General features: G+C 37.5%; 1 protein-coding gene across 1 annotated transcript; it reads left to right on the top strand.

Moving 5' to 3' along the window:
* Nucleotides 1-5191: 5191 nt before the first annotated feature.
* Nucleotides 5192-20918, top strand: LOC149571798 (uncharacterized). The gene is made up of 3 exons (XM_089815731.1): nt 5192-5506; nt 5614-5727; nt 20830-20918. Exons 1-3 carry the CDS (start codon nt 5320-5322, stop codon nt 20916-20918), a joined length of 390 nt encoding a protein of 129 aa, XP_089671857.1. The 5' UTR covers nt 5192-5319.
* Nucleotides 20919-25581: the final 4663 nt, after the last annotated feature.

Raw genomic sequence — 25581 nt, 5'->3', positions numbered from 1 at the left:
AGAGAGAGAGATAGTAGGCGATGGGAGAGGGAGTGGGAGGGAGAGGGAGAGGGGGAATGGAAGTGTGTAAGAGAGATAGAGTTGGGGATGGGAGAGAGTAGGCAATGGGAGAGGGAGTGAGAGAGAGGGGGGGGAATGGGAATGTGTATAAGAGAGATAGAGTAGGGGATGGGAGAGAGTGTGAGAGTTTGAGAGAGAGTAGGGGGTGGTAGAGAGAGCTTGTACAGGATGGGGGTGAGAGAGAGAGAGAGAGAGAAAGAGTATGAGAGAGTAGGGGATGGAAGAGAGAGAGTGAGAGTAGGGGATGGGAGAGAGAAAGTAAAGAGGGAAAGAGAGTACTTGAGAGAGAGAGAGATAGTAGGTGGTGCAAGAGGGGGTGGGAGAGGGAGAGAGAGGGGGGATGGGAGTGTGTGTGACAAATCTAGAGAGTAGGGGATGGGAGAGGAGAGAGAGGGGGGGGGATGGGAGTGCGTGTCTATGAAAGAGAGAGAATAGGGGATGGGAGAGGGGAGAGAGAGAGTAGGGGATGGGGGAGAGGGAGTGGGAGAGGGAGAGAGAGAGAGGGGGAATGGGAATGTGTGTAAGAGAGACAGAGTAGGGGATGGGAGAGAGTGTGAGAGTGTGAGAGAGAGTAGGTGGTGGCAGAGAGAGCTCGTATGGGATGGGAGAGAGAGAGTGAGATTAGGGGATGGGAGTGTGAGAGAGAGTAGGGGATGGGAGAGAGAGAGAGTGAGAGTAAGGGATGGGATGGGAGAGAGAGAGAGAGTAGAAAGGGAGAGAGAGAACTTGAGAGAGAGAGATCTAGTAGGCGGTAGGAGAGGGAGAGGGAGAGAGATAGGGGGGATGGGAGTGTGCATGACAGATGTAGAGAGTAGGGGATGGGAGAGAAGAGAGTGGGGGGATAAGAGTGTGTGTGTCTGTGAAAGAGAGAGAGTAGGGGATGGGAGAGTGTGTGAGAGTGTGAGAGAGAGCAGGGGGTGGTAGAGAGAGAGTACAAGATGGGAGAGACAGAGTGAAAGGATGGGAGAGATAGAGTGAAAGGATGAGAGAGAGTGAGAGAGAGAGTAGGGGGCGGCAGAGAGAGAGAGAGAGAGAGAGAGAGAGAGAGAGAGAGAGAGTACAGGATGGGAGAGACAGAGTGAAAGGATGGGAGAGAGTGTGAGAGAGAGTAGGGGATGGGAGAGAGTGTGAGAGAGAGTTGGGAATGGGAGAGAGAGAGAGTAAGAGTAGGGGATGGGAGAGAGAGAGTAGAGAGGGAGAGAGAGAACTTGGGAGAGAGAAATAGTAGGTGACCTAGGAGAGGGAGTGGGAGAGGAGGAGAGAGAGGGATGGGAGTGCGTGTGACAAATCTAGAGAGTAGGGGATGGGAGAGAAGAGAGAGGGGGATGGGAGTGTGAGTGTGTGTGTGTGTGTTTCTGTGAAAGAGAGAGAGTAGGGGATAGGAGAGAGTGTGAGAGTGTGAGAGAGAGTAGGGGGTGGCAAAGAGAGAGTACGAGATGGGAGAGACAGAGTGAAAGGATGGGAGAGAGTGTGAGAGAGAGTAGGGGATGGGAGAGAGTGTGAGAGAGAGTTGGGAATGGGAGAGAGAGAGAGTAAGAGTAGGGGATGGGAGAGAGAGAGTAGAGAGGGAGAGAGAGAACTTGAGAGAGAGAAATAGTAGGTGACCTGGGAGAGGGAGTGGGAGAGGAGGAGAGAGAGGGATGGGAGTGCGTGTGACAAATCTAGAGAGTAGGGGATGGGAGAGAAGAGAGAGGGTGGATGGGAGTGTGAGTGTGTGTCTGTGTCTTAGAAAGAGAGAGAGTAGGGGATAGGAGAGAGTGTGAGAGTGTGAGAGAGAGTAGGGGGTGGCAAAGAGAGAGTACGAGATGGGAGAGACAGAGTGAAAGGATGGGAGAGAGTGTGAGAGAGAGTAGGGGATGGAAGAGAGTGTGAGAGAGAGTTGGGAATGGGAGAGAGAGAGAGTAAGAGTAGGGGATGAGAGAGAGAGAGTAGAGAGGGAGAGAGAGAACTTGTGAGAGAGAAATAGTAGGTGACTGGGAGAGGGAGTGGGAGAGGAGGAGAGAGAGGGATGGGAGTGCGTGTGACAAATCTAGAGAGTAGGGAATGGGAGAGAAGAGAGAGGGGGGATGGGAGTGTGAGTGTGTGTGTGTGTGTCTGTGAAAGAGAGAGAGTAGGGGATAGGAGAGAGTGTGAGAGTGTGAGAGAGAGTAGGGGGTGGCAAAGAGAGAGTACGAGATGGGAGAGATAGAGTGAAAGGATGGGAAAGAGTGTGAGAGAGAGTAGGAGGTGACACAGAGAGAGAGAGAGAGAGAGAGTACGAGATGAGAGAGACAGAGTGAAAGGATGAGAGAGAGTGTCAGAGAGAGTAGGGGATGGGAGAGAGTGTGAGAGAGAGTTGGGGATTGGAGAGAGAGAGAGAGAGTAAGAGTAGGGGATGGGAGAGAGAGAGAGAGAGAGTAGAGAGGGAGAGAGAGAACTTGAGAGAGAGAGATAGTAGGTGGTGGGAGAGGGAGTGGGAGAGGAGGAGAGAGAGGGATGGGAGTGCGTATGAGTGATCTAGAGAGTAAGGGATGGGAGAGGGGAGAGAGAGAGGGGGATGGGAGTGTGTATCTGCAAAAGAGAGAGTTTAGGGGATGGGAGAGGGGAGAGAGAGAGTAGTGGATGGGAGTGTGTGTAAGAGAGAGTAGGGGATGGGAGAGAGTGTGAGAGAGAGTAGGAGGTTGCAGAGAGAGAGAGAGTAAGAAGTGGGAGAGGGAGGATGGGAGTGTGTGTGAGAGATCTAAAGAGTAAAGGATGGGAGAGGGGAGAGAGAGAGAGTGTAGGGGATGGGAGAGGGGAGAGAGAGTAGGAAGAGAGAGAGAGTAGGGAGGGTGGAGAGTGACGTGTTCTAATATAGTGCATACGCGCTATAGCGCGTACGCACTATGTGAAATCACCTAAAAATGATCAAAAAGAAACTTTGGGGCCCGTTTCATTCATTCTCTACTTTTGTTCTGTTCTGCACTCTGTTATCTCGACAGAAATCGTGGGTTTCAACACAGCAAACATTCTTTCAAAGTGGCAAACACTATTTCAAGCTAACAAACACTATTTCAAGGTGGCAAACACTTTTGGAAGCTAACAAACACCAAATTCAATCATTGGATACATGATTTGAAGACTTTTTGAATATTCCTTGTATAGAAAAGGTTAGTGCAATCTATTTTAAATATTGTTTGTTGATATATAGATACAAATTTGATTATAATTTGACATGTTGTTTAATATATAATGAATTCATTGAAATTTGTATGTTTAAATGAAATGTTATTTCGAAATGGTTAGAAATTTGACAAGTCGTTTTATATATATATTGTGTATTCATTCAAATAATTATAATTTTTATATGTATTTGAATAATTTGTAATTTACACATTTTAAGTAATTCAAATGTTTGAATAATTTGACATGTAGAAATCATCATCATGCCAAGGAAGAAACCAAAAAATCAAACAAATGAAGATAGGGAGAGAGATTTGGCAATTAAAAGAGATAAAATGAAATTACTACGTGAGCAAAGAAAATTGCAAAGCAATAATGAAGAATTGACTTTCGAAGAGGATCAAGAACCACCGGTACCAAGAAACAAAGAGGAAGAATTGGAAAGACAAAGAGAACGAATGAGACTGTTACACTCAAGAAGACAATTGAATTGTGAAGCTACACCATCTTCTAATGTTGGAGTCATATCGTCTGCTACACCATCTTCCAATGTTGAAGTCATATCGTCCTCTCATGTTGAAGAGACACCGATTTGTAGATCCGACGATATACACACTCCATCATGTCATGTTGAAGGCACAACATCAACACATCAAGTAGGTGATATTCCATCTTTTGCATCTTATTGCCAAGGCACATCATCTTCGGTTCAAGGTACGCAATACACTCAACCTTATGTTGATGTTCAAAATGTTGAGAGAATTGAAGAGATTATAACACCTTCTAGAATTCATTTTAGAAGACCAAAATATTTGATTGATATTGATAGTAACATTTTGAAATCAATGCCTGACAAGATTAGCAAGCGTACTTGTCAAAGAAAAGTTAATCGTTTATGTGATGGGTAAACTTTTTTATGTGAAGATAAATCAGACACGCACAAGTTGTTGTTGTAGGATAAATATTGAATTTTCTAACCATTTTGATGTTTTTAGGCATATATGCATAATTTTGCATTCTCAGTTTGTTTTGCAGGATTGTGACATAAATGAGCCACCAAGATATTCAAGGGAATTCATATCCAACATTTTATGTGAAATAAGGGACGGCCAACAATTTTACAAGACATCATGCTTGGATGGTACGTGCTTATTTTGTGGTTCTTTGCAACTTTTATCAACTTGTCAACATATGGATAGTACACATGCAATTGGAAATGAAATAGTAGATTATGGAAAATTTAAGATAGTGACATATGTTCTAAAAGATGGGAAACATGGTAAAAGATGTGATTTAGTCATTGAAAAGATTTCAATGTATGAGTTCATGAAGATTTTTCGTGAAAACATTATTTACGAGTATGCAAGGCATACCCATAGAGCTCGATGGCTAGATTTGCAATTCAAGTTGTGCAAGGATACATTTCCACTGGATACCATTGTTTCGGTTGTAGATTTCGTAGAGAACTACACATGACAACCACAAAATGAGATGCAAGCAAAGTATTGTACTTCTCAACAGGTTTCCATATTTGTTCACATAACATTCATGCATTCACCTACAAGTACAGAGGATGACAGGAAGATTTTGAGGGAGTACCATTTTTACATCAGCGATGATCGATCACATTCTACAGAGTTCGTACATGGTTGTTTTCAACTATTTTATGAAGATTTGGCTAACAGGGGCATCACATATCATCAGCACATTATTTGGTCATACAATTGTGCATCTCAATTCAAGAATGCACGGATGTTCTATTGGTTGAGCAAGATGCACAAGTTGTGTAGAATTCAATACATGTGGAATTTCATAGAGGCTGGTCATGGAAAGGGAGAGCACGATGGTGCAGGCGCATGCATCAAAAGAGCCTTAGCTCGTGAAGAACTAAAGTACAAAGATGGAGCAATATTGACAGATGCAAAATCCATCGTCCAGTGGTGTAACGCTACAATGGGTCTAGGTAAGGAAGGTGAGTCTACGGTTTGTAAATTTTTTTGGTTGATAGATAATACTAACATTGCACCATATCAGGATTGTTGCACACTAACAGGATCCAGTGAGTTGCACTCTTTTAGAAGCTCTGATGCAGGTTCATGGAGTATCCACACACGAAAAATGGCATGCTATTGTCCATCATGTGCAGAGGAAAATTGGGATGACTGTGAGTCGACTGAATGGGTGGACAAATGGGATATACGGGTTTTGGACCCAATTGACACCTATCGTCCCCCACAAGCACTGGAAATGGTACAGATGGAATCGTCTATTGACTTTGACTGCTTGTCTGATCTAGTGCAACCTGGTAATATATATATTTATATATCTTTTTAATTTCAATATGTAACTTTATAACTTTTATGCAAGTATTTTCTGAATTAATGACCGCATTTTGTACATTTGTCACTGCAGGCCATGTTTTTGCTGTTATTGCACCTGAAGACAATGAAGAAGGGATAGATTATTATTTTTGTCGTTGTGTTCAAGCCAAAAAAAAATTGGATCACTCGGTTATAGATGGTGAAGGTTTAGAGTACCATGTCGGTGCGATGGTTGTAACCGGCACATGGCTTAGACAATATTCTATGAAGAACCCTAACTTGTGGTTATTCGAGGATTGGCAAACAGAGAGGAAGATTCTTCATTATTCAAATCTTGTTGTCACATCAAATGTCCACTTGATAAAATATGGTGGAAAACCACATAATAAGAATCTTTGGAGAGTTTGCGAGTCAGACCACGAGGCAATACTTGAGACATTAAAATGTCGAGCAGATCCAGTTGGCTCATTAGATTGAATACAAAGAGAGGGAGAGAGAGAAAGAGTGATCAACTGGATCCAAATACATTGTTGCAACCTCTTCCCCAAGACTGTCCACATGAATAAGGTGGACCGTATTGTTATGATGCGTAAGTGATGAGATTTAGTTTAAATCATAGATTTTATGTTTTGATGTCTCCAATTTTTTTAAAGCTAGAACAATATTTTTCATATTTTCTTATTGTGATGATATTTTTCTTTCATTGCATGTTCTCTTGGATGACAGGAGGGAGAGAAGAAAAATAAGTAGATTTCCAAACAACCAGCCACCCTTCTTCATGTAATTTATTCATTTAAGGTAAAAGTCCCATTTCCTTTGTTTGGCTTTGGTATTTGGTTATTTAAAGTCATTATTCTAGTTGGACCTTCGTATGTTTGAATTTGGGATTGTTTAGTGTCTATTTGTTATGATTATACTGAATTATTAATTCTACGATGTTTCTATTATTTAATTATTTAAAATAAATTAAAACTTTTTGTATCAAATTATTATTTTTTATTTCTATCTATTTGTTATGATTATTTCTATTATTTAAAATAAATTAATTCTATAATATCTCTATGATGAACTATTTATATTTCTAAACTTTACATATTTTACGCCATGACCAACAATCAACCTATTATAAAAATACAAATAGATTTAAATAGTAATGTAAGAATGGTTTAGTTCACATAAAAAATAAGTCTATCTTAGATATTCTAAATACATCACAAAACTTTATCGCTTCAAAAAAATTGGAATTTCTCCCATCTACTTGAGTTCCCATCAATTGTCCATAAAATTGGGAAAGGGAATAGGTGCTATGCTCCCAATCCCAACATCCTCCTGTCCACTACTAGGAGATGTGTGTAATGTAGGATTCAGCTCCATCAACTTAGTCATTTTTTTCACTAGTTGATTGGGACTCTCACCATTTGTTGCCAACTATGGTGACAATGCTTGGGGTTACACTTATTAAGTAAGAATATTTCCTAATCTAGGGATTAGAGCATTGAACATATCAGAATGTGATTTATGCTATGGGAGAAGAGATATGTTGGGCATACTTATTGATTCTAGGGCTAGTGCAATTACATCTCCTTCCACTAGTGTTGTAAATATAATTTCTATAGTTGTTGAAGGTGCACCTCCAATATTTGGTCTATATCTCTTTCAAACATTTAGATTATCCTCTCTTTCTTTCCTCTTCTATTCCTTTAGTGCAACCTTCTCCGCAACTCATTTTCCCCTCTCTATAGCATATAAGATCTCATTTCTTGCAATCTTTTCCTCTCTCCCATCTTTCCTATCCCTGATCTTCTCCTTCATGTAAAGTGCATTAGCCTCAAATAACTTCTTAGTCTCTCTTGTTCCTTAGAATTTTGTATCCTTTTCTTTGGTAGCTATAGGAATCTACTGGGTAAACCACTATGTTGTTTTCTGTCTAGTGGCATGTAACGTATAAAATCATCATCTCCATCATAGTCATTTTGGGCCTGGGTATCAAAAAATTGTTAACTATTTATTTCATCATGGTTGCCACCATTTGCAAAGCATTAGATGACGTCCTTGGGGTCAACATGTGGTGGGGATGGAATTAAAAGGGAAACATTTTCATCCCCACAAGTATTTGGTTACCCAAGGTTTGTGACAACCTCCTACAACCAATCTGGTTGTGAATCTTGCATTAGCAAGCTTAATCTAATATCAATGTTTGTTGTATGCTCAAGGTTTTATCTCCTATAATATCACTCAAAACGGGCTATTTCAGTCTACCAACTAGGCCTAGTTTGAGGCCATTTACAAAGCAACTCACAATCCCTTGACTTTTGGAACTCCCATGACCCAAAAAAGTCTTAAGACACGACTCAAATTCAAGGATTCTTTTTTTTTTTGGTCTCATGATCAACTTTACAATGGTTTTTACAAAACCCTCCTTTCTAGCCCCTTTACCCTAGGGCTTTCTAGAACTCTTACTTTGCAATGTCTCTAGAACCCCAAAATGGTTCAACCACCTTCACTTTGGTTATATTAGATGACTTCAAACATAAAATGCAACTCTTGTTTGGAGAAAACACTAAATCCACCTTGGGAGCAATCACATACCCCTTTTTATGCACTCAAATTTTAGGGAAAACTATGCAAATACTTCTTAAATGGTTTCAACACTCGACTTTTCAGATGGAAATGGTTATTATAGACTCAAACCAATAAGAAAAATCCCAAACTTGAGGTTTCTCAACACTCAACAATCAAATTTCAAAACTATTACCAGCACTTACTACTAGGACAATTTCTAGTTTTAATGGTCAAACTCCCAAACCATACAAAGGACCCCCCGTTGTTTTTGCATTTTTAAACACTCTTTTTGGAGACCTACAATAACCTCTCTCACTTTTTGGAGATCACACTCCGTTTTCATTTAACGACACCATCTTGGGTGATGCTGAAACTTGCAATGTCGGCTAGTACAAAGTTGCCAACTGCCAAATCTCTCTCACCTTTCCTCATGGGATCGAACTGTCTACTCCGTTAGCTCTGCGTGGTCGGGTAAACCCTATCCCCAACCTCGTCCTATCCCCTTCAGTGCTCGAACGTTCTCAGGCACGCCAATCCAGAATGTCCCCAAGGGTCACTAAATGCCATAGGGCTGCGATCTTTGACGGGGCATATCTCGGAGCTCGTGCGAGGTATGGATGTGATTCTAGTTCCTACAGGACTGTGTTGCGAAGACCTACAATAATCTCTCTCACTTTTTGGAGATCACACTCCATTTTTATTTTACAATGCCATCTCGGGTGATGCTGAAACTTGCAGTGTGGGCCAGTACAAAGTTGCCAACTGCCAAATCTCTCTCACCTTTCGTTGTGGGATCGAACTGTCTGCTCTGTTAGCTCCAAGTGGTCGGGTAAACCCTATCCCCTTCAGTACTTGAATGTTCTCAAGAACGCCAATCCAAAATGTCCCCAAGGGTCACTAAATGCCATAGGGCTGCGATCTTTGACGGGGCATATCTCGGAGCTCGTGCAAGGTATGGATGGGATTCCAGTTCCTACATGACCGTGTTACAGAAACCTACAATAAACTCTCTCGCTTTTTGGAGATCACATTCTATTTTCATTTTACAATGCCGTCTCGGGTGATGCTAAAACTTGTAGTGTTGGCCAGTACAAAGTTGCCAACTGCCAAATCTCTCTCATCTTTCATCGTGGGATCAAACTGTCTCCTCCATTAGCTCCGGGTGGCTGGGTAAACCTTATCCCTAACCTCTTCCTGTCCCCTTCAGTGCTTGAACGTTCTCAGGCACGCTGAACCAGAATGTCCCTAAGGGTCACTAAATGCCACAGGGCTGCGATCTTTGACAGGGCATATCTCGAAGCTCATGCGAGGTATGGATGCAATTCTAGTTCCTACAGGACCATGTTGCGGAGACCTACAATAACCTCTCTCACTTTTTGGAGATCACACTCCATTTTTGTATTACAATGCCATCTCGGGTGATGCTGAAACTTGCAGTGTGGGCCAGTACAAAGTTGCCAACTGCCAAATCTCTCTCACCTTTCGTCGTGGGATTGAACTGTCTGCTCCGTTAGCTCTGAGTGGCCAGGTAAACCCTATCCCCAACCTCGTCCTATCCCCTTTAGTGCTCGAACGTTCTTAGGCACGCCAATCCGGAATGTCCCCAAGGGTCACTAAATGCCATAGGGCTGCGATCTTTGACGGGGCATATCTCGGAGCTCGTGCAAGGTATGGATGCGATTCCAGTTCCTATAGGATCATGTTGCGGAGACCTAAAATAACCTCTCATAGTTTTTGGAGATCACATTATGTTTTCATTTTACAACACCATCTCGGGTGATGCTGAAACTTGTAGTGTTGGCCAGTACAAAGTTGCCAACTCCCAAATCTCTCTCATCTTTCGTCATGGGATCAAACTATCTGCTCCATTAGCTCCAGGTGGCTGGGTAAAACCTATCCCCAACCTTGTCTTGTCCCCTTCAATGCTTGAATGTTCTCAGGCACGCCGAACCAGAATGTCCCTAAGGGTCACTAAATGCCACAGGGCTGCGATCTTTGACGGGGCATATCTCGGAGCTCGTGCAAGATATGGATTAGATTCCAATTCCTACAGGACTGTGTTGCAGAGATCTACAATAACCTCTCTCGCTTTTTGGAGATCACATTCCATTTTCATTCTACAATGCCATCTCGGGTGATGCTGAAACTTGTAGTGTTGGCCAATACAAAGTTGCCAACTGCCAAATCTCTCTCATCTATCATCGTGGGATCAAACTGTCTACTCCATTAGCTCTGGGTGGCCGATTAAACCTTATCCCCAACCTCTTCCTGTCCCCTTCAGTGCTCGAACGTTCTCAGGCACGCTGAACCAGAATGTCCCTAAGGGTCACTAAATGCCACAGGGATGCGATCTTTGATATGGCATATCTCGGAGCTCGTGCGAGGTATGGATGCAATTCCAGTTCCTACAGGACCGTGTTGCGGAGACCTACAATAACCTCTCTCACTTTTTGGAGATCACACTTCATTTTTGTTTTACAATGCCATCTCGGGTGATGCTGAAACTTGCAGTGTGGGCCAGTACAAAGTTGCCAACTGCCAAATCTCTCTCACCTTTCGTCGTGGGATCAAACTATCTGCTCCGTTAGCTACGAGTGGCCGGGTAAACCCTATCCCCAACCTCGTCCTATCCCCTTCAGTGCTCGAATGTTCTCATGCACGCCAATCCGAAATGTCCCCAAGGGTCACTAAATGCCATAGGGCTGCGATCTTTGACGGGGCATATCTCAGAGCTCATGCGAGGTATGGATGGGATTCTAGTTCCTACATGACCGTGTTGTGGAGACCTACAATAACCTCTTTCGCTTTTTGGAGATCACATTTTGTTTTCATTTTGCAACGCCATCTCGGGTGATGTTGAAACTTGTAGTGTTGGCCAGTACAAAGTTGCCAACTGCCAAATCTCTCTCATCTTTCATCGTGGGATCAAACTGTCTGCTCCATTAGCTCTGGGTGGCTAGGTAAACCCTATCCCCAACCTTGTCTTGTCCCCTTCAATGCTTGAATGTTCTCAGGCACGCCGAACCAGAATGTCCCTAAGGGTCACTAAATGCCACAGGGCTGCGATCTTTGACGGGGCATATCTTGGAGCTCGTGCAAGATATGGATGAGATTCCAATTCTTGCAGGACTGTGTTGCAGAGACCTACAATAACCTCTCTCGCTTTTTGGAGATCACATTCCATTTTCATTCTACAATGCCATCTCGGGTGATGCTGAAACTTGTAGTGTTGGCCAGTACAAAGTTGCCAACTGCCAAATCTCTCTCATCTTTCGTCATGGGATCAAACTGTCTGCTCCATTAGCTCCGGGTAGCCAAGTAAACCCTATCCACAATCTCTTCATGTCCCCTTCAGTGCTCGAACGTTCTTAGGCACGTTGAACCATAATGTCCCTAAGGGTCACTAAATGCCATAGGGTTGCGATCTTTGACGGGGCATATCTATGGGCTATCAATACTTCGACTATACTTTAAGTCAACGATTATCAATATGTGAAAAAATGGAACTCGTTGTATTTTGAAGTACTGAGAAGATGGCCTTGCCCTTCCCCACGAGTTTTAGAAATGGGAGACATTAGGTAAGAGAGTGAAAATGTTACTATCACTTCAATGCACATGACGCAATTGGAAATGCAAATTTTGATGGTAATCATTTTGTGATAAGATAGAGACTAGGGATGATCATTGTTACTATCTCTTTAGTAGTGGAATTTTGTTTTCTCTTGAATTTGGTGGTGGGGGATCAGTGGTAAGACTCCTTGGATATTCCTTCTTATGATGTTAGTGACAAGTGTTGCTCTTTGAAAACACTCGTACAATCTTTTTTAAATTATTAGATAAAAACAGAGAATTGTAAGTATTAAACATGATTAGCCTTTAGTTCCTAGAAGATCTTTATTTCCCCATCAATGCATTTAGAAAGTTAAGTTTGAAGAAGATCATAAATAGAAAAAATTAGAGAAGCGATTTAAACATTTATATTGATTGGAAACATGTGAGTCTTGAGTTTCCTCTACCTTTTAAAGAACATTCCTTAGCTAGCAGACCTAATTCCACATTCCATAAGACTGTCATTGTGCTAAAGATTTAGGAAACCAACTGCTCTAAGATAAAGCTTCCCGGTCAATAATAATCTAGCCTATTGAGGTACATAATACTTCTCAATTAAACTTGTGTTAATTTAGTATTAATTTTGTAATTAACTACAATTTCAGTATCTGTGTACAGGGGGTGACTAAGAAAACTATTTGAGGTCCAATTTGAAAATATATTTGTAAGGATCTTGACCAAGGTTCACAACTTCGATGATTAATACATTCATTCAGGCCAGAACCTCACTACAAAAAAATAATATATAAAAAAGGTAGTGAATAACGTCATGTCTAGACCCAAATCAACCAATGAAAGTCAAATTAGCATAATGTGGAACAACAATATATGCATTGAGTGGGTTGTCATAAAAAAGCTTCATAATAAAATTCATGTCTAGAATTAAAAGACCTTAAAGAACATTTATGCTTGTAACACAAATGGCCATTCAAAACTGAATATGATTACAATATGTGAAATAGCATTACAAGAACTTGTAATGCTCTTGTGAACATCGTGTTAATTCTTGTAAGAATCCCTAAGATGCTTGTTATACTCAAAATTTTGTTGAAATTGAATTAATTTTTATCCTATCAGTTAATTGGCTTAGGGTGATATATGCTTCTTGGATGGAATAATGAGTTCGTGATTAACTCTATATTAAGATTCATAGCATCTTCTAGTTATTTGCAAAGGAAATTTATAAATTACTTGCTAATGTCATATGGCTTGCTTGAGAAAGATGTCCGTGTTCTTATTGATGGGTACTAATGACTATCCACATTTAGTTCCTTAATATCCTATTTGACAAGCTTTCCATAGACATTTCTTTGCCATACTAAGTATTTTTGAAAACATATTTGAGTAGGACTATAGTAGATACTACCAGAAATAACTTCTTTGTAGTTTTTGAGAAATACTAATAAAGCAAAAAAGAACATCTACTAGTTGGTAGACATAATGGCAACTCTCTAGCAATTGAATTTAATTTCATACATGCACATATCTAATTTAATGTCATACATGAACATATCTAATTTAACGTCATACATGAACAAACATATAATATAAAATGATAACCAATAATGTCATATACATTAACAAACACATAATATATTATGATAACCAATAATGTCGTATATGAACAAACATATCATATATTAACCAATAATGTCATACATCAAATATAGAATGTCATAAGTACATCAAATGTGTATTGAATATGTCTCTCAGATGCCTATATATATACATGGGGAAGGAAACAAGTCTCTCTATATATGTATCAAATATCTCAACTACATCTTTTCCTTCCCACGAGGGGAAGGAAACAAGTCTCTCGACGTCCTCTGCCGTCGTGTGGAGGGAGACAGTGGAGATGACGGGGTGTTCCTGACATGCTCACTTGACCTCTTGTTGAGGCTCTTCTCTAGGTCCAACTAATACAAAGAAAGTAGATATGAATCAATATTTATTATACGTTGAAATCAAATATATGTACTCACAAAATCAATTATTTTCTTACCGCCAACAAATAGTCACTCTGTAAGTCCACCTCAAATGCTCGTGGATGATGAGGCGTGACAAGACCCTACAACAATTCAATAAATATAATCACTTATAAATAACATTAGAAATTTTGAGATTAACTATTATAAACAACAACTAAAATGAAGAAAATTCTTTCATACCTCCGTTAGTGGCTGTGAGCTAGCCACAGTTGTGGCCACTCCACTATCAACAAATTGTCGCAGATGAGGAGGTGTGTCTGACATCATGAGATGCACGTCATACAATACACATTATATCTAACATGAAACATGGAATAAATATAATCAAATGAATTAAATTAACATGAAACAACTGTACTTGTGTGAAGCTCGTATGATGTCTCTGCTCTGTGTTTATGGTAAAGGTTGAGGGTCCTGTGGAGAACTAATGCACATGCATATTTTTTTTGGTCAATCCTTAATATGATTACGTAATAAATATATGTATTAATTAAAATGATTAAATTGATACATACCTCAGGACTCGTCGAAGGGACAAAAAATGGGCCTGGAGGATCACTGCTAGGCCTAGGAACACTTTGACCCTAAATTTTGAACAATGTCAATAAATCCTAATTAATTAATCATTCACTATACATATGAAATGTGATCAAATTAGTAATTTACCTGTGTGTCAATGCCAAATGTCTCATTCAGGAACTGATCGGTGACAAGCCCATCATCTGCACCATCTCCGACATGAGTGCCAAATGTGCATAGGGATCCACATGAAGTGCACATGTGACCATGACGTATAGAAGGATCCCCCTCAACTAATGGGCTCGTGGAATGGATGAGGGTCTGTGTCAAAGCATTAATGGTCCCTAGAGTGTTGGCCTCTACATGTTCCTTCACAACTGAAGGAATAATCACATGCTCACACTGTGGATGGACCACGGGTGCCCTAACTACATTAGGGTCACGACGTGCTCCGGGCCTCTCAAATGATGACCCCCCACCTCTACCCTGGGAGTCTAACATATCAAAATAATTGGGGATCTCCCAAAGGACAAACTCACAATATAATTTCTTCAAAAAATACATGGGGACCTCGTGATTGTTGCAAGGAGGGGCATCAAAAACCATCCACCATCTATCCCAAAAATTATTTCTAATAGCATCATGTATGCACCAATGGATGGGGAATCGTTTAGTACCCTCTCTAACAGTATTTTGCTCACCGGGTTTTCTAAATAATGCACATATACTACCTTTTGGTATTTCCTTTTTTTTAACATCTTCATATGACAATTTATTTGCATAAAATCTTTTTTGTTCATCCCTCTTAGCCCGCCAAATATCTAACTGACCACTAACTGAGGCTATTTGAGTGTTAATGGATTTGAGGGATGATGCCAATTGAGCCCTCGTTGGATTGGTTTGTCCGAATTCTTTCAACCGAGCAATGATTCCTTCTAATTCAGTTTTGCCTCTCTCTATTTCATTTCTTAGATTTTCTTGTGTGCCTGCTGGAGGTCTTGCAATTGGTTCGGGTTGTGGAATTTGTTCTTCTTCTTGAGGAGGGTTTTGGTTTTGGGTTTCTTGAGGGTTTTGATGTTCTTGTGGATTTTTTGGTTGATTATGAACATTTCCTGATAAAAAATCAATTGAAATTCAAATAAATAAACAAATCTAAATGAAATTTGTAAAAACCCTACAAAAGAATATAAAAAACTTACAAAACAATATGAAAAATATATCAAACAATGCAAAGTTAGGTTTATATCACTTACGGCGTCGTCGTGGGTGCGCTTGTGGTCTTGGATTTCATTGATGAGGAGGCATTTTGGCAAATGGTGGTGCAAATGTTGAGTCTTCAACTCGCGTACGCGCTGCTCGTTGTAGGAGTAAAAGAAAATGGTAATGAAAATGATGGGCTGCGGGTTTGCAGCCCATCATACATACTTTTTTTTTTTTTTAAAGCGCATACGCGCTATAGCACGTACACACTATAGTGCGTGCGCGCTATAGTGTGTGCACGCTATAGCGCGTACGCGCTATTTAAAATAGGAAAAAAAAAATTCGTTGTCACCTTTTTGGCACCACAACTCGGTGCATATGCCCCAGGGGCTTATGAAAGTCAAGTGACTTTGAGTGTTGATTGAATTTGTTGGTTTGTCCATTTTGATTGTGAGGAAATAATTGAATTGTGTTTTATTATGTTTATGCTTATGCACCTATTAAGTATATTATCTAATAGAGTTTAACCTAAAGAAAATACATTTTTCTTTTATTGGAAGAAAATAATTATATTACAAATAATAATAGTTAGAGAAGAGTTTACAAAACATCAGTCTCATAAGTGTAATAATTTTGTTGTAGAAACTAATCACCAATCAAACTATTTCACATTACATTGCAACAAATTATATCTAACTTTAACATGATTTTGTCTTGCTCCAGTGGTGTTGTGGAACATGATCAATAGCTTTCCAAGTTCTCCATCAGATGTAACTTGACTCAATCTCATAGTTAGTTTGTTGTTAATTTTTGATTGAGTTGAGAAACAATATATTATGCCTACACCTTGTTATCCTTGTCTTAACCTTTTAGGAGTGATAATCAAAGATATTCTTGTCAAAAGGCTACAAAAAATGGTTTGGGGTTTAGTCTCTAGAGAGGTAAATAAGTGAGAAAGTGCAACCCGACATCTGAACTTCCAAATGTATTTAATAATAGTTAACCAACAAGAATTGTAATTCATGTTGTGAGCACTTGAAGAGCCAAGGAAAGAAACTTTCCAAGACCATGCAAAATGAAAAAGGGCAAGTAGGGATGCAAACAACTCATTCCATAATAGATTAATGTGAGGACAAAACCAAAAGCAATGCTTGAGTGATTCAAGCTAACCACATAAAGGACAAGAAGGAGGTGAGCTGAGAAATTTGAGTTGAGTCCCAACGGGCATTTTTACATGAAGGAGCTTTCAAGTAGTGAGTTGGGCTTGAAATTTAGCTTTTGCTTTCCAAATTTGAAGACAAAGTTTGTTCCATCAGAAATGTTTAAATTTGCATCTCCAAATAGAATTAAGTTTGTTGGGCATTGGCATGTTAGGTACAAGTTGCTTATAAAGAGATCTAAGAGGAAAGGTTATAAGGCTGCAACCATTTGGCCATCTCTTGTCCTTAAGGAAGCAAGAGTCGAGAAATGAAGAAAAATGAATAAACAAATTGGTGGCACAAGATTTTGAACTTCCAACTCTAAAGTCTTGTGCCTATAACTTAGGTTGAAGCACATTTTTAGTTGATGCCAAGACTTCCATGGGAAGCGAAGGGTCCTTGTTTGTTCCCAAAACCATAGATTGGAAATCCAAGAGCTTCGCCAATTCTCTAATAGGATTACTTAATCAGTTTTGGCCAACGAATGAGAAGTACCTCCTGATTTAATTCTATAGAGAATTTAGACTTTTTGAATTCTTTGTTGCAATTTTTAAAAAATTGGATCGAAATAAAATTATATGAATGCTTTGGTATTTTTATTTGTGAAATGAATATTATTTAAATGAAGGCAATCATGTTTATGAGCTATGGATATGATCAAATATTGAACTATAAGACCTCAGACACCAACACAGTTTCATTAAACAAACTATAGATCACTCCCTTATCAATTATTGGGCAAATAGAGTCAATCTTTGTCCAGACCCTTATAGACAAACCTCAGAGACAATGCTTATACCATTCACTATGTTATAGACTAAATAATGGATTCCACAACCCCTAGTCTAATTAAATTAAATTTCATTGGGAAAACCATTTAGACAAAATTTAGATAATCAATATTTCGTATGCAAACTCTAATAATCAAAAGCTTGTATTGAAATCTTCTTCACCATTAGTATATGTTAATTTTAAAATTAGTATTACATGGGATAAATTAGAAAAATAATATTTGAACTTAACAGTTTAAGACGAATAAAGAAAACATGACTCTTGCATTAAATATAGAAAATGAGTACACATAATTCGTGCTTCATTTACAATATCGAGTCGATCAAATCTACATAAAACATTTATTCCTCTTTCTTCTTATTTTTCTTTTATATTTCTCATTGACTACTCCTGCCTTTTTTATTTCAAAAATATAACTCTTATTTATATCTTTTGCTTTCATATAAGGGTAATATCTCTCTACCAAGAGGCGTATCCTATAGACTTCATAGCCTTTTATTTTGGTTAAAAAGCCTCAATCACATCTTTCTATTTTAATGATTTTCGTTTCTTCAATGAACATGTTTTTGGTTGTCTGTTGATTTTTGGTTGGTAGATTACCACTCTTGTAAAGGGCCAACCCCCTTGTTTTGGCTACTTTTATATCAAAAACATGTTCTTGACAGCATACAATGAATTGATCAAAGAAAATATAAATGTTCCCCTTTTTATTTAACACAAAAACCTTTCCCTCATTCAATCTCTTCTTTTGTCATAATTATAGATTATGTTGGTAAGTATGAACACGTGTATTATTGTGACTCATATCATATTTCCTATTTTAAGGAAATTCTTTAACATTTAATATTATCGAGCTCCTTGTAAGATAAGTATATGTGGTGACTTTTATTTCTGTTTTCATGAATATTAATCCATTTTCATTATATTGTTATCTTCTAATAGTTATTTTCGCTTATTCTAACACACTCGTTAATATTACATGTCAATATTTTGATGATGCCTGTCTTTGGTTAATACTCCTTGGGAGATGTCTTTGAATGTTGTAAACTTCCTTATAATTGTCGTCAATCCCATTTTTGCATATCACTGCAATTCATTCATTCAAATGCATACACATGGATCTTCACATACAAACTAATATGAATTTGTATGCTTTTTGTTTATTACTATCATCAATATATACACTAATGTCTTGTTGGATGATGTATATTATTAATAATGTTCATTTGCTTCAGATTACATATTTGTTGGTTGTTTGTGATGTGAGACCATACTTTGTTAATGCTTGTCATATCAATGATTAAAGCATATGATATATGACATCGTCTTTCATATATTTCTGAATGCAAATCCTTATGTTCCTCCCTCATGATGAATCATTGTTTAACTTGTATGGGCCTGATTGTAGTTCTATTTAATAATTGATCCTATAGTGTTAACAAACTGAAGTGACTTTTTATCCTTTGGACTATTTGACTATGCAAGTTCTAATGTCTTTGCCATGCTATCATTTATGGTATAGCTTCAATGTTGGTTTCAAATGTTCAAATCAATGCTTCACTATAATGCATACTTATTGAACCATCAATGATAATATGTCTATAATATATGTGTATTGATCCATCGATGATAATATTTCAATTGATGGCTCAGGTCTATAGTCTCTTAGAAGTTTGACTCCATCTACAACCAAGAAGAAATAAAGACCTTCATAAAACTTGAACTAGTCAAACAACTTGATGCATGAACATATATCCTTATGTTATGAAATATTCTTTTGTATCCTAGACAATAATTTGGAACATTCTCATGACATGTTTGATATCAGATACTTTTGTATAGTGCTGAAATACATGTATATATGAACCGACTTCCTTTTCCACATTCCCATGATCATGGTTTTTAATGTTTTGAAGCACATTGTTTAAATATAAGTAGTGGGTAAGATCTAAAAATTGACCACTGACTGCATGCATCAAATTGGCTTCTAGGATTTAGAATGAAGAGAACATATTTAAAGATGAGGATTTACACATAGTCACACATGAAGATTTCCTTTTGGCATGGTGTTTGGGACTCTAAATTTTGCCCAAATATAAAGTTCCATTATTCCCAAAGCTCTTTGAAATTTTGAATCCCTTTCTTAAGTAATCATTTAGCTTTGAGTCTTGGAATCATATCTATAAGACTATTATTTTATTAAATTAAATGATTCAACCATATTGATGAAGAGGCAAAGTTGAGACCATAGCCAAATGATTGATCATACTAGACCAACTTTTGGAAGACCACTTGTCAATCCTTCCATATGCAATTGAGTGGGGTTGTTTCATGCAATTTAAAATGTGGGGCTAGAATGATCTTGTTACTCCAACGAACAGAATGCCAATGCTTACTAGTTGAAGTTATTTGAATGTGATACCGAACCAAGAGCTTCCAAGATGTATTTCCTCAAGGATCTTCCAATCCATTTGGCTAAAAGGGAAACCCCTAGTGTAAGGGTTAATGATGCCCATTCCTCCCTTGTCCTTTAGAAGAATACCATGAGACCATGAGGTGGTTGAGATACCTTTTTTATCACCCCCAATTAGATCAAATAAAACCTTGGATGATTTGTGTAAGATGATAGTAACAAGTTTTAGAAGGAAACCAACATGAGGATATATAAACATGAGTAGCCAAACACATTCTATTGGCCACCTGTATTTGTCCAACCATAGACATGAAACGATTTGTCCAAGATAGTAGTTTGAACTTAAATTTGTCTAAGAACCACCTCCACATATCTTTAATGTAATTCCTATCCCAAAAAGAATCTTGAGGTATCTAATTATGACTCCATGTTTGATTTCATGCAACTCTTTTGGGATCCAAGGCAGGTGAAGGGTAGGACAAGTCCTCCAAATTTTAGTTTTGTGCATGGCAAGCTGAGAGCTTGACACTAAGAAAAATAATTCAAGAATGTCCAAAAGGTTGACAACATCATTAATTTTATTTTGAATGAAGATCATGTTTTCATTAGCAAAGTGGGAGTTAAAGGCAACAATATTACCTAGTAGAGAAATGCCATGGATAATGTTGTTTGATTGGGCATGATGCAAGATATATCTAAGGCCATCAACTATAAGAACATAAATGAACAATGCTAAAGGGTATTGTAGTGCCTCACCCATTTTGATTTCTGTAAGTTATTTGAAAGGATGCAACTTTGATGCTCTTGCTTTATGAGTGATCTTCTTAGGATCCATGAGTGGTCTACACCCTTGGGGTTATTTGATTATGTTATTTTAGTAACATAATTAATTATGCTTATGCCTAGTTTTTGAGATTATGATATGTGAGATGGTTTCATTGAGGTTTGTGTCATTAGTTACCTGGATTTATAGGGTATCACGATGTTATTATGTGAGTATCCTAAGATGTGAACAATGGTTGCAGTATGTGTTATTGGTCCTACAGTAGTGTTTACTCATGTGTTTGACCATGTTGACTTATATGTTTACAGTGACATTTATGCTATTGAGTAATTGTTATTAATTTCATTATTAAATGCTTAAAATAATTAGAAAGTGAGTTATCCATGTTGGATTCATTAACTTATGTCCTAAAAATATTCATCTTGTCTCATTCAATAAATTTATGTAAATGGATTAATTAATGATTAGTTAAATGAGATTAATTAGATTCTTTATTACATGATTTAGTGTAAGCTTCGACTATTATATATTGTACATCTACACTTGATTATGTTTGTTTACTATGTAGGACTTATATCCCCAACAATGGTGCATGGAGTTAGTGATGAGACCTTTCATGTTGAGCCAACATCATCCCTATATGGGTGATGTATCTTTATATAGTTATTTTAACCCTCTAGTAATTGGTAAATCCGAATTCATAATGCATTATGTGACTAGACCAATGAGTGTGTCTGTGCATTTAGGATTCCACAGTGTCATGAAAAAGATTAAATTAAATGTTGATTTAATGGGTTAGAGGGATTTTATTTATGTGATTTAATTTAATTTATTTACTCACTAATTTTTCCATAGTTGAATTCCAACTTAATTGGAATTGCCCAATTTAATTCAAGAGAAGGGACCAATTAGTTATTAAGTCATTTTAATAACCTAATTGATAAGTCATTTTGGAAAAGTTCTTATATTGGCAAAAATGAACTTTTTGTTGTTCACTTTTCATTTTGTTAATTCATGTTTGGAGAGAAATAGCCAAACCCTCTTCTTGGCATTGTATTGATTTGTCCATTGGGGGAGATTGCCTCAGCAGATCATTTCGAGGTTGGTCTTGTTGGATTTGTAGCAGGCAAATCTTACTATGTTGAGAATTTCATCACATTCAACAACCTCATTATTTTCTAATTGCAATTCTCATTTTTGTGTTTTTGTTTGTGAGGTAGGGCTTTCTTTTTTTAATAGTTTTGATATGTTTAAGCTCTAGTTTTTTATTGCTAAATGTTAGTGAGTGGAGAACTAGTGTTCCCCTCTATTTTTATGTAATTCCATCACTCGGTTGGGTAGGTGTGAGCTTTTATTTTTTCAACATGTGGGTTTGCAAGTTTATCTATTGTTATGCAACTAGATTTCCCCAAAGTGTCTAGATCTAAGATTTTATTTGAAAAGTGTTATATTGGGTGGATTTCGATCAACAAGTTTTAATTTCTTCGATTTATTTTATGTTTAATTTTTTGGTGTTTTTGACATCCTCTCATTTTACATGCCATCTAGTTTTTGCCTATTTCTCTATTTGGCTTCATTAGAGTCTAGATCGTGTATCCATTTCCTTAAAAATTAAGATTGTGGAATCATAATTGTTAATATAGGACATTTCAAGGTATTTTATTTCTAGACCCAAAGTTGTGCCTTCATATTGATTTTTTGTGGACTTGTGTCCTTTACAAGATTTGTTGGATTGTGAATCTGATCCTTTTTGTGAATTTTATTGGACCCTTGGTCTTGTGAGCACATTCTAGAGTTGGGATTTTAGTTTCATTATTATCTAAGAAGTTTGAGTTTTGGGTTTTCATTCTTGTCTCATTTTGTGTACCACCCATGTTTTGTTGGGGTTTTGGTAGTGTCTTCTTAGATTGTGAAAATGGATTGTACTTCATGATTCCTTTCATGTTTCCTTTTATGTTATGTGTCATGCCCAAAATACAAGGGCAAAACACACATAATTTTTTTTTAACCAATAATAATTAAATTGAATAATTAATTTAAGCAATCCAATTTTCATTTATTAAGGGATTTATCATCTAATTCTACTCTTAATATATTTTAAACATGCGGATACCCATTTAAATAAATGTTGATCCAAAAATTTTGAATACATTTGAAATAGAGAGAACTTACAAATGAAAGTACATTACATCGATAATCAAAGTTTACTTAAAAACTTATTCTAGTAATAATATTATTTAAAACTATAATCCATCTGTATTTTATGGCCTTTACTATTCTAAAACTTTCTAGAATAAGATATTGCTAACTCTCGATTAAAAATAAATAACCACTTTTCATGAAACTTGAAATTTTTATTATTTTTATACGGACTAAGTACACTGACCAACTTTTTTTTTTTTGACATCAAATATACCAACTTCTCTAACATTTAATAATTCAAAAAAATATATAACAACTATTTCAAAACTTTAGCATACAAACTTCCATTAAAGATAATGAAAACTAATTAATATTTGACTACACTTTTAAAATCTATTACCTATACTCACCTAATAAAATAATATCCAAAGCTAACATTATATTTTAATACTAAAGTTAACTAAAATGTAAACTAAATTAAATTTAAAACTAACCTAATTTAATATCCTTATTATAACAAATTAACTAAACTAATATTAATATAATAACAAAACTTGAAAATAAGTAAAACAAACTAAACTAATATTAATATAGTAACAAAACTTATAATGTTGTAATGTCCCATTTTTTTATTTATTGTTTTTGGGAGGAATTAATTATAAAGTTATCAATTAAAAATATATATATATTATAAGGTAACTTTATAAATTAAATAAAGAAAAGCTTCTAGAGGTTGCTGGAAGAAGCAGAGAAAAATTAAAAAGGGAGGCCGACCTATTAAGGAAAATAGAATAAATAGGTATTGAGGGCTCATTGTCTATCATCGAGATTTATTATTGATTTTTCTTATGTGCGTTGTGGAGCCTAGGGTTTCTGCAAATAGTCACAATTGGCCATTGAGAATGAAAACTCTCAATTGGTACACAATTTTGAGGGTGTGAGATATCACCTAAATTATTGCAGCTGTGGGAAGGATATTTCAGTCCTTTCATTTGTGCTTAATTGCTGATTTGGAGTTTCCAGTGGAGTTGCACTTTCACCATATCATCTACAACATTCAGTCTCCACCATTTGATCAATCCAGGTTCTTTATTTCAATCTGTAGTTGCAACAAGTTCTCAATTGTATACAGCCAATTAGGGTTTCTTTGTAATGTGCTATGTTATAATATTTTGGTGCTGAAATTTTCCATATCATTTGTAAAAATATTTGATTTTCATTGAATGAATACATTGGCACTGCTATTTCTTTAATTTTAGCAATATATTTTAGCAGTGTGTTAAAATCTAGAGTTTGTTTAGTGGCCTATTGGTATGGGTCATTATAGTGGTATCAGAGCGGTTTCCTGCCAGCCTGATAGGGTTACCCAACCACCATTTAATTTAGTTTACAAAGGAACCATCATAACTAATAATATGGCTAAGAGACATTCTCCAAGCCCATCCAGAAGTGTGCGAGATGATGAGACTTTATAGCAATAGGACAGGCTTCTACAGTCAATAGAGGCAAGTACACAGGCGATGATGGTTATGATGCAACATTTGATTGGGGAAAATAGGAGAAATAATCATGATCAGGATGATAGAAGCATGGCAGGATCACAACATAGGACACAGTCTAGAACATCTGATAGACCCACACGTCTTACATTTAGAGAAGAAACTCCAGCACACACACCTGATGCTATGGTAACTGATATTGTAGATGAACTCCGACAGGCAAGGAATGAGTGGGATTCATTACCAGAATATATACGGGATGGATGGACATTTGATAGGTACCTGAACTATAGAGTTTCCAGGTAGAAGCAAGTAGATAAACACAGTGAGTTGCAACAGGTCACCAACAAGTTGGTATTACCCACATTTGATGGCAGTGAAAAAATGACTGCTCATGCTTGGATTCATAAGGTGTATACTTTCCTATCTCTGAAGACTATGACAGAAATTGAAGCACTCAAGTATGCCACTTTACACTTAGATGGGGCAGCACATGATTGGTGGACACATGGCATGATAACATTGCAACACAATCAGGTAACCACTTATCAAGAGTTTGTGGATAGATTGATAGAAAGGTTTGATAAAAAAATCCTGAAGTTTATTTCTAGGAGTTAGCCCAGTTGAGACAGTCAGGAGGTTTAGAACAATTTATCAATGACTTCCAAAAGCTTGCAGTGATGGTGCCTGACATTTCAGAAAGGAGGCTAGTCATTTTATTCACAGAGGGATTAACTGAACCACTCAAGGGGTGGGTAAAGGCCTTTGATCCTCCTACATTACAGGAAGCCATGAAGAAAGCCCGTAGTATGGAACTTGCAGCTCCAGCAAACCGGTTTAGTTCAAAGAGTTCTTCATCATTTAGAGATAACAAAGGGGAATTCAGCAAGGGTAAAGAGAATGTTAGTGACTCAAAAGACAAGCTAGCTGCACCTTGTGATAAGGAAAAACTTAATGACCTGCGTAGGAAGAAGCTATGCTTCTTTTGCAAAGGTCCCTATGAGTTTGGTCATGATTGTCCTATGAAGCCTAAGGGGAAAGCTAACCAGGTGATGTGGGCTTATTATGAAGGTTCAGATTTAGACATCTCAGAGCACCCTGATGAGGATCCTGATGAGGTAGAGGGTGAACAAGAGGTAGATAGTGCTGAGAAAAAAGAGGCTCCAGAGATACATTTACAGGAGGCACGTCTGTCTAGTATTCAAAGAGAGGGATCTTTCAAATTTCGAGGAGTCTTGGCAAGACAAAAGATTATTACTCTGTTGGATACAGGTGCCACGCATAATTTCATTGATGCACGAATTGTTTAGAGGCATGGACTCATTACTAAGGAGTTCGAGGGACTAAGAGTT

The sequence above is a fragment of the Cupressus sempervirens genome, chromosome 2 (genome assembly GCF_028749045.1).
Source record: "Cupressus sempervirens isolate cs-2001-9-10 chromosome 2, ASM2874904v1, whole genome shotgun sequence".
NCBI classification, from domain to species: domain Eukaryota; kingdom Viridiplantae; phylum Streptophyta; class Pinopsida; order Cupressales; family Cupressaceae; genus Cupressus; species Cupressus sempervirens.
The sequence above is the reverse complement of the archived record's forward strand: the minus strand, read 5'-3'. Positions and strand labels throughout refer to the sequence as shown.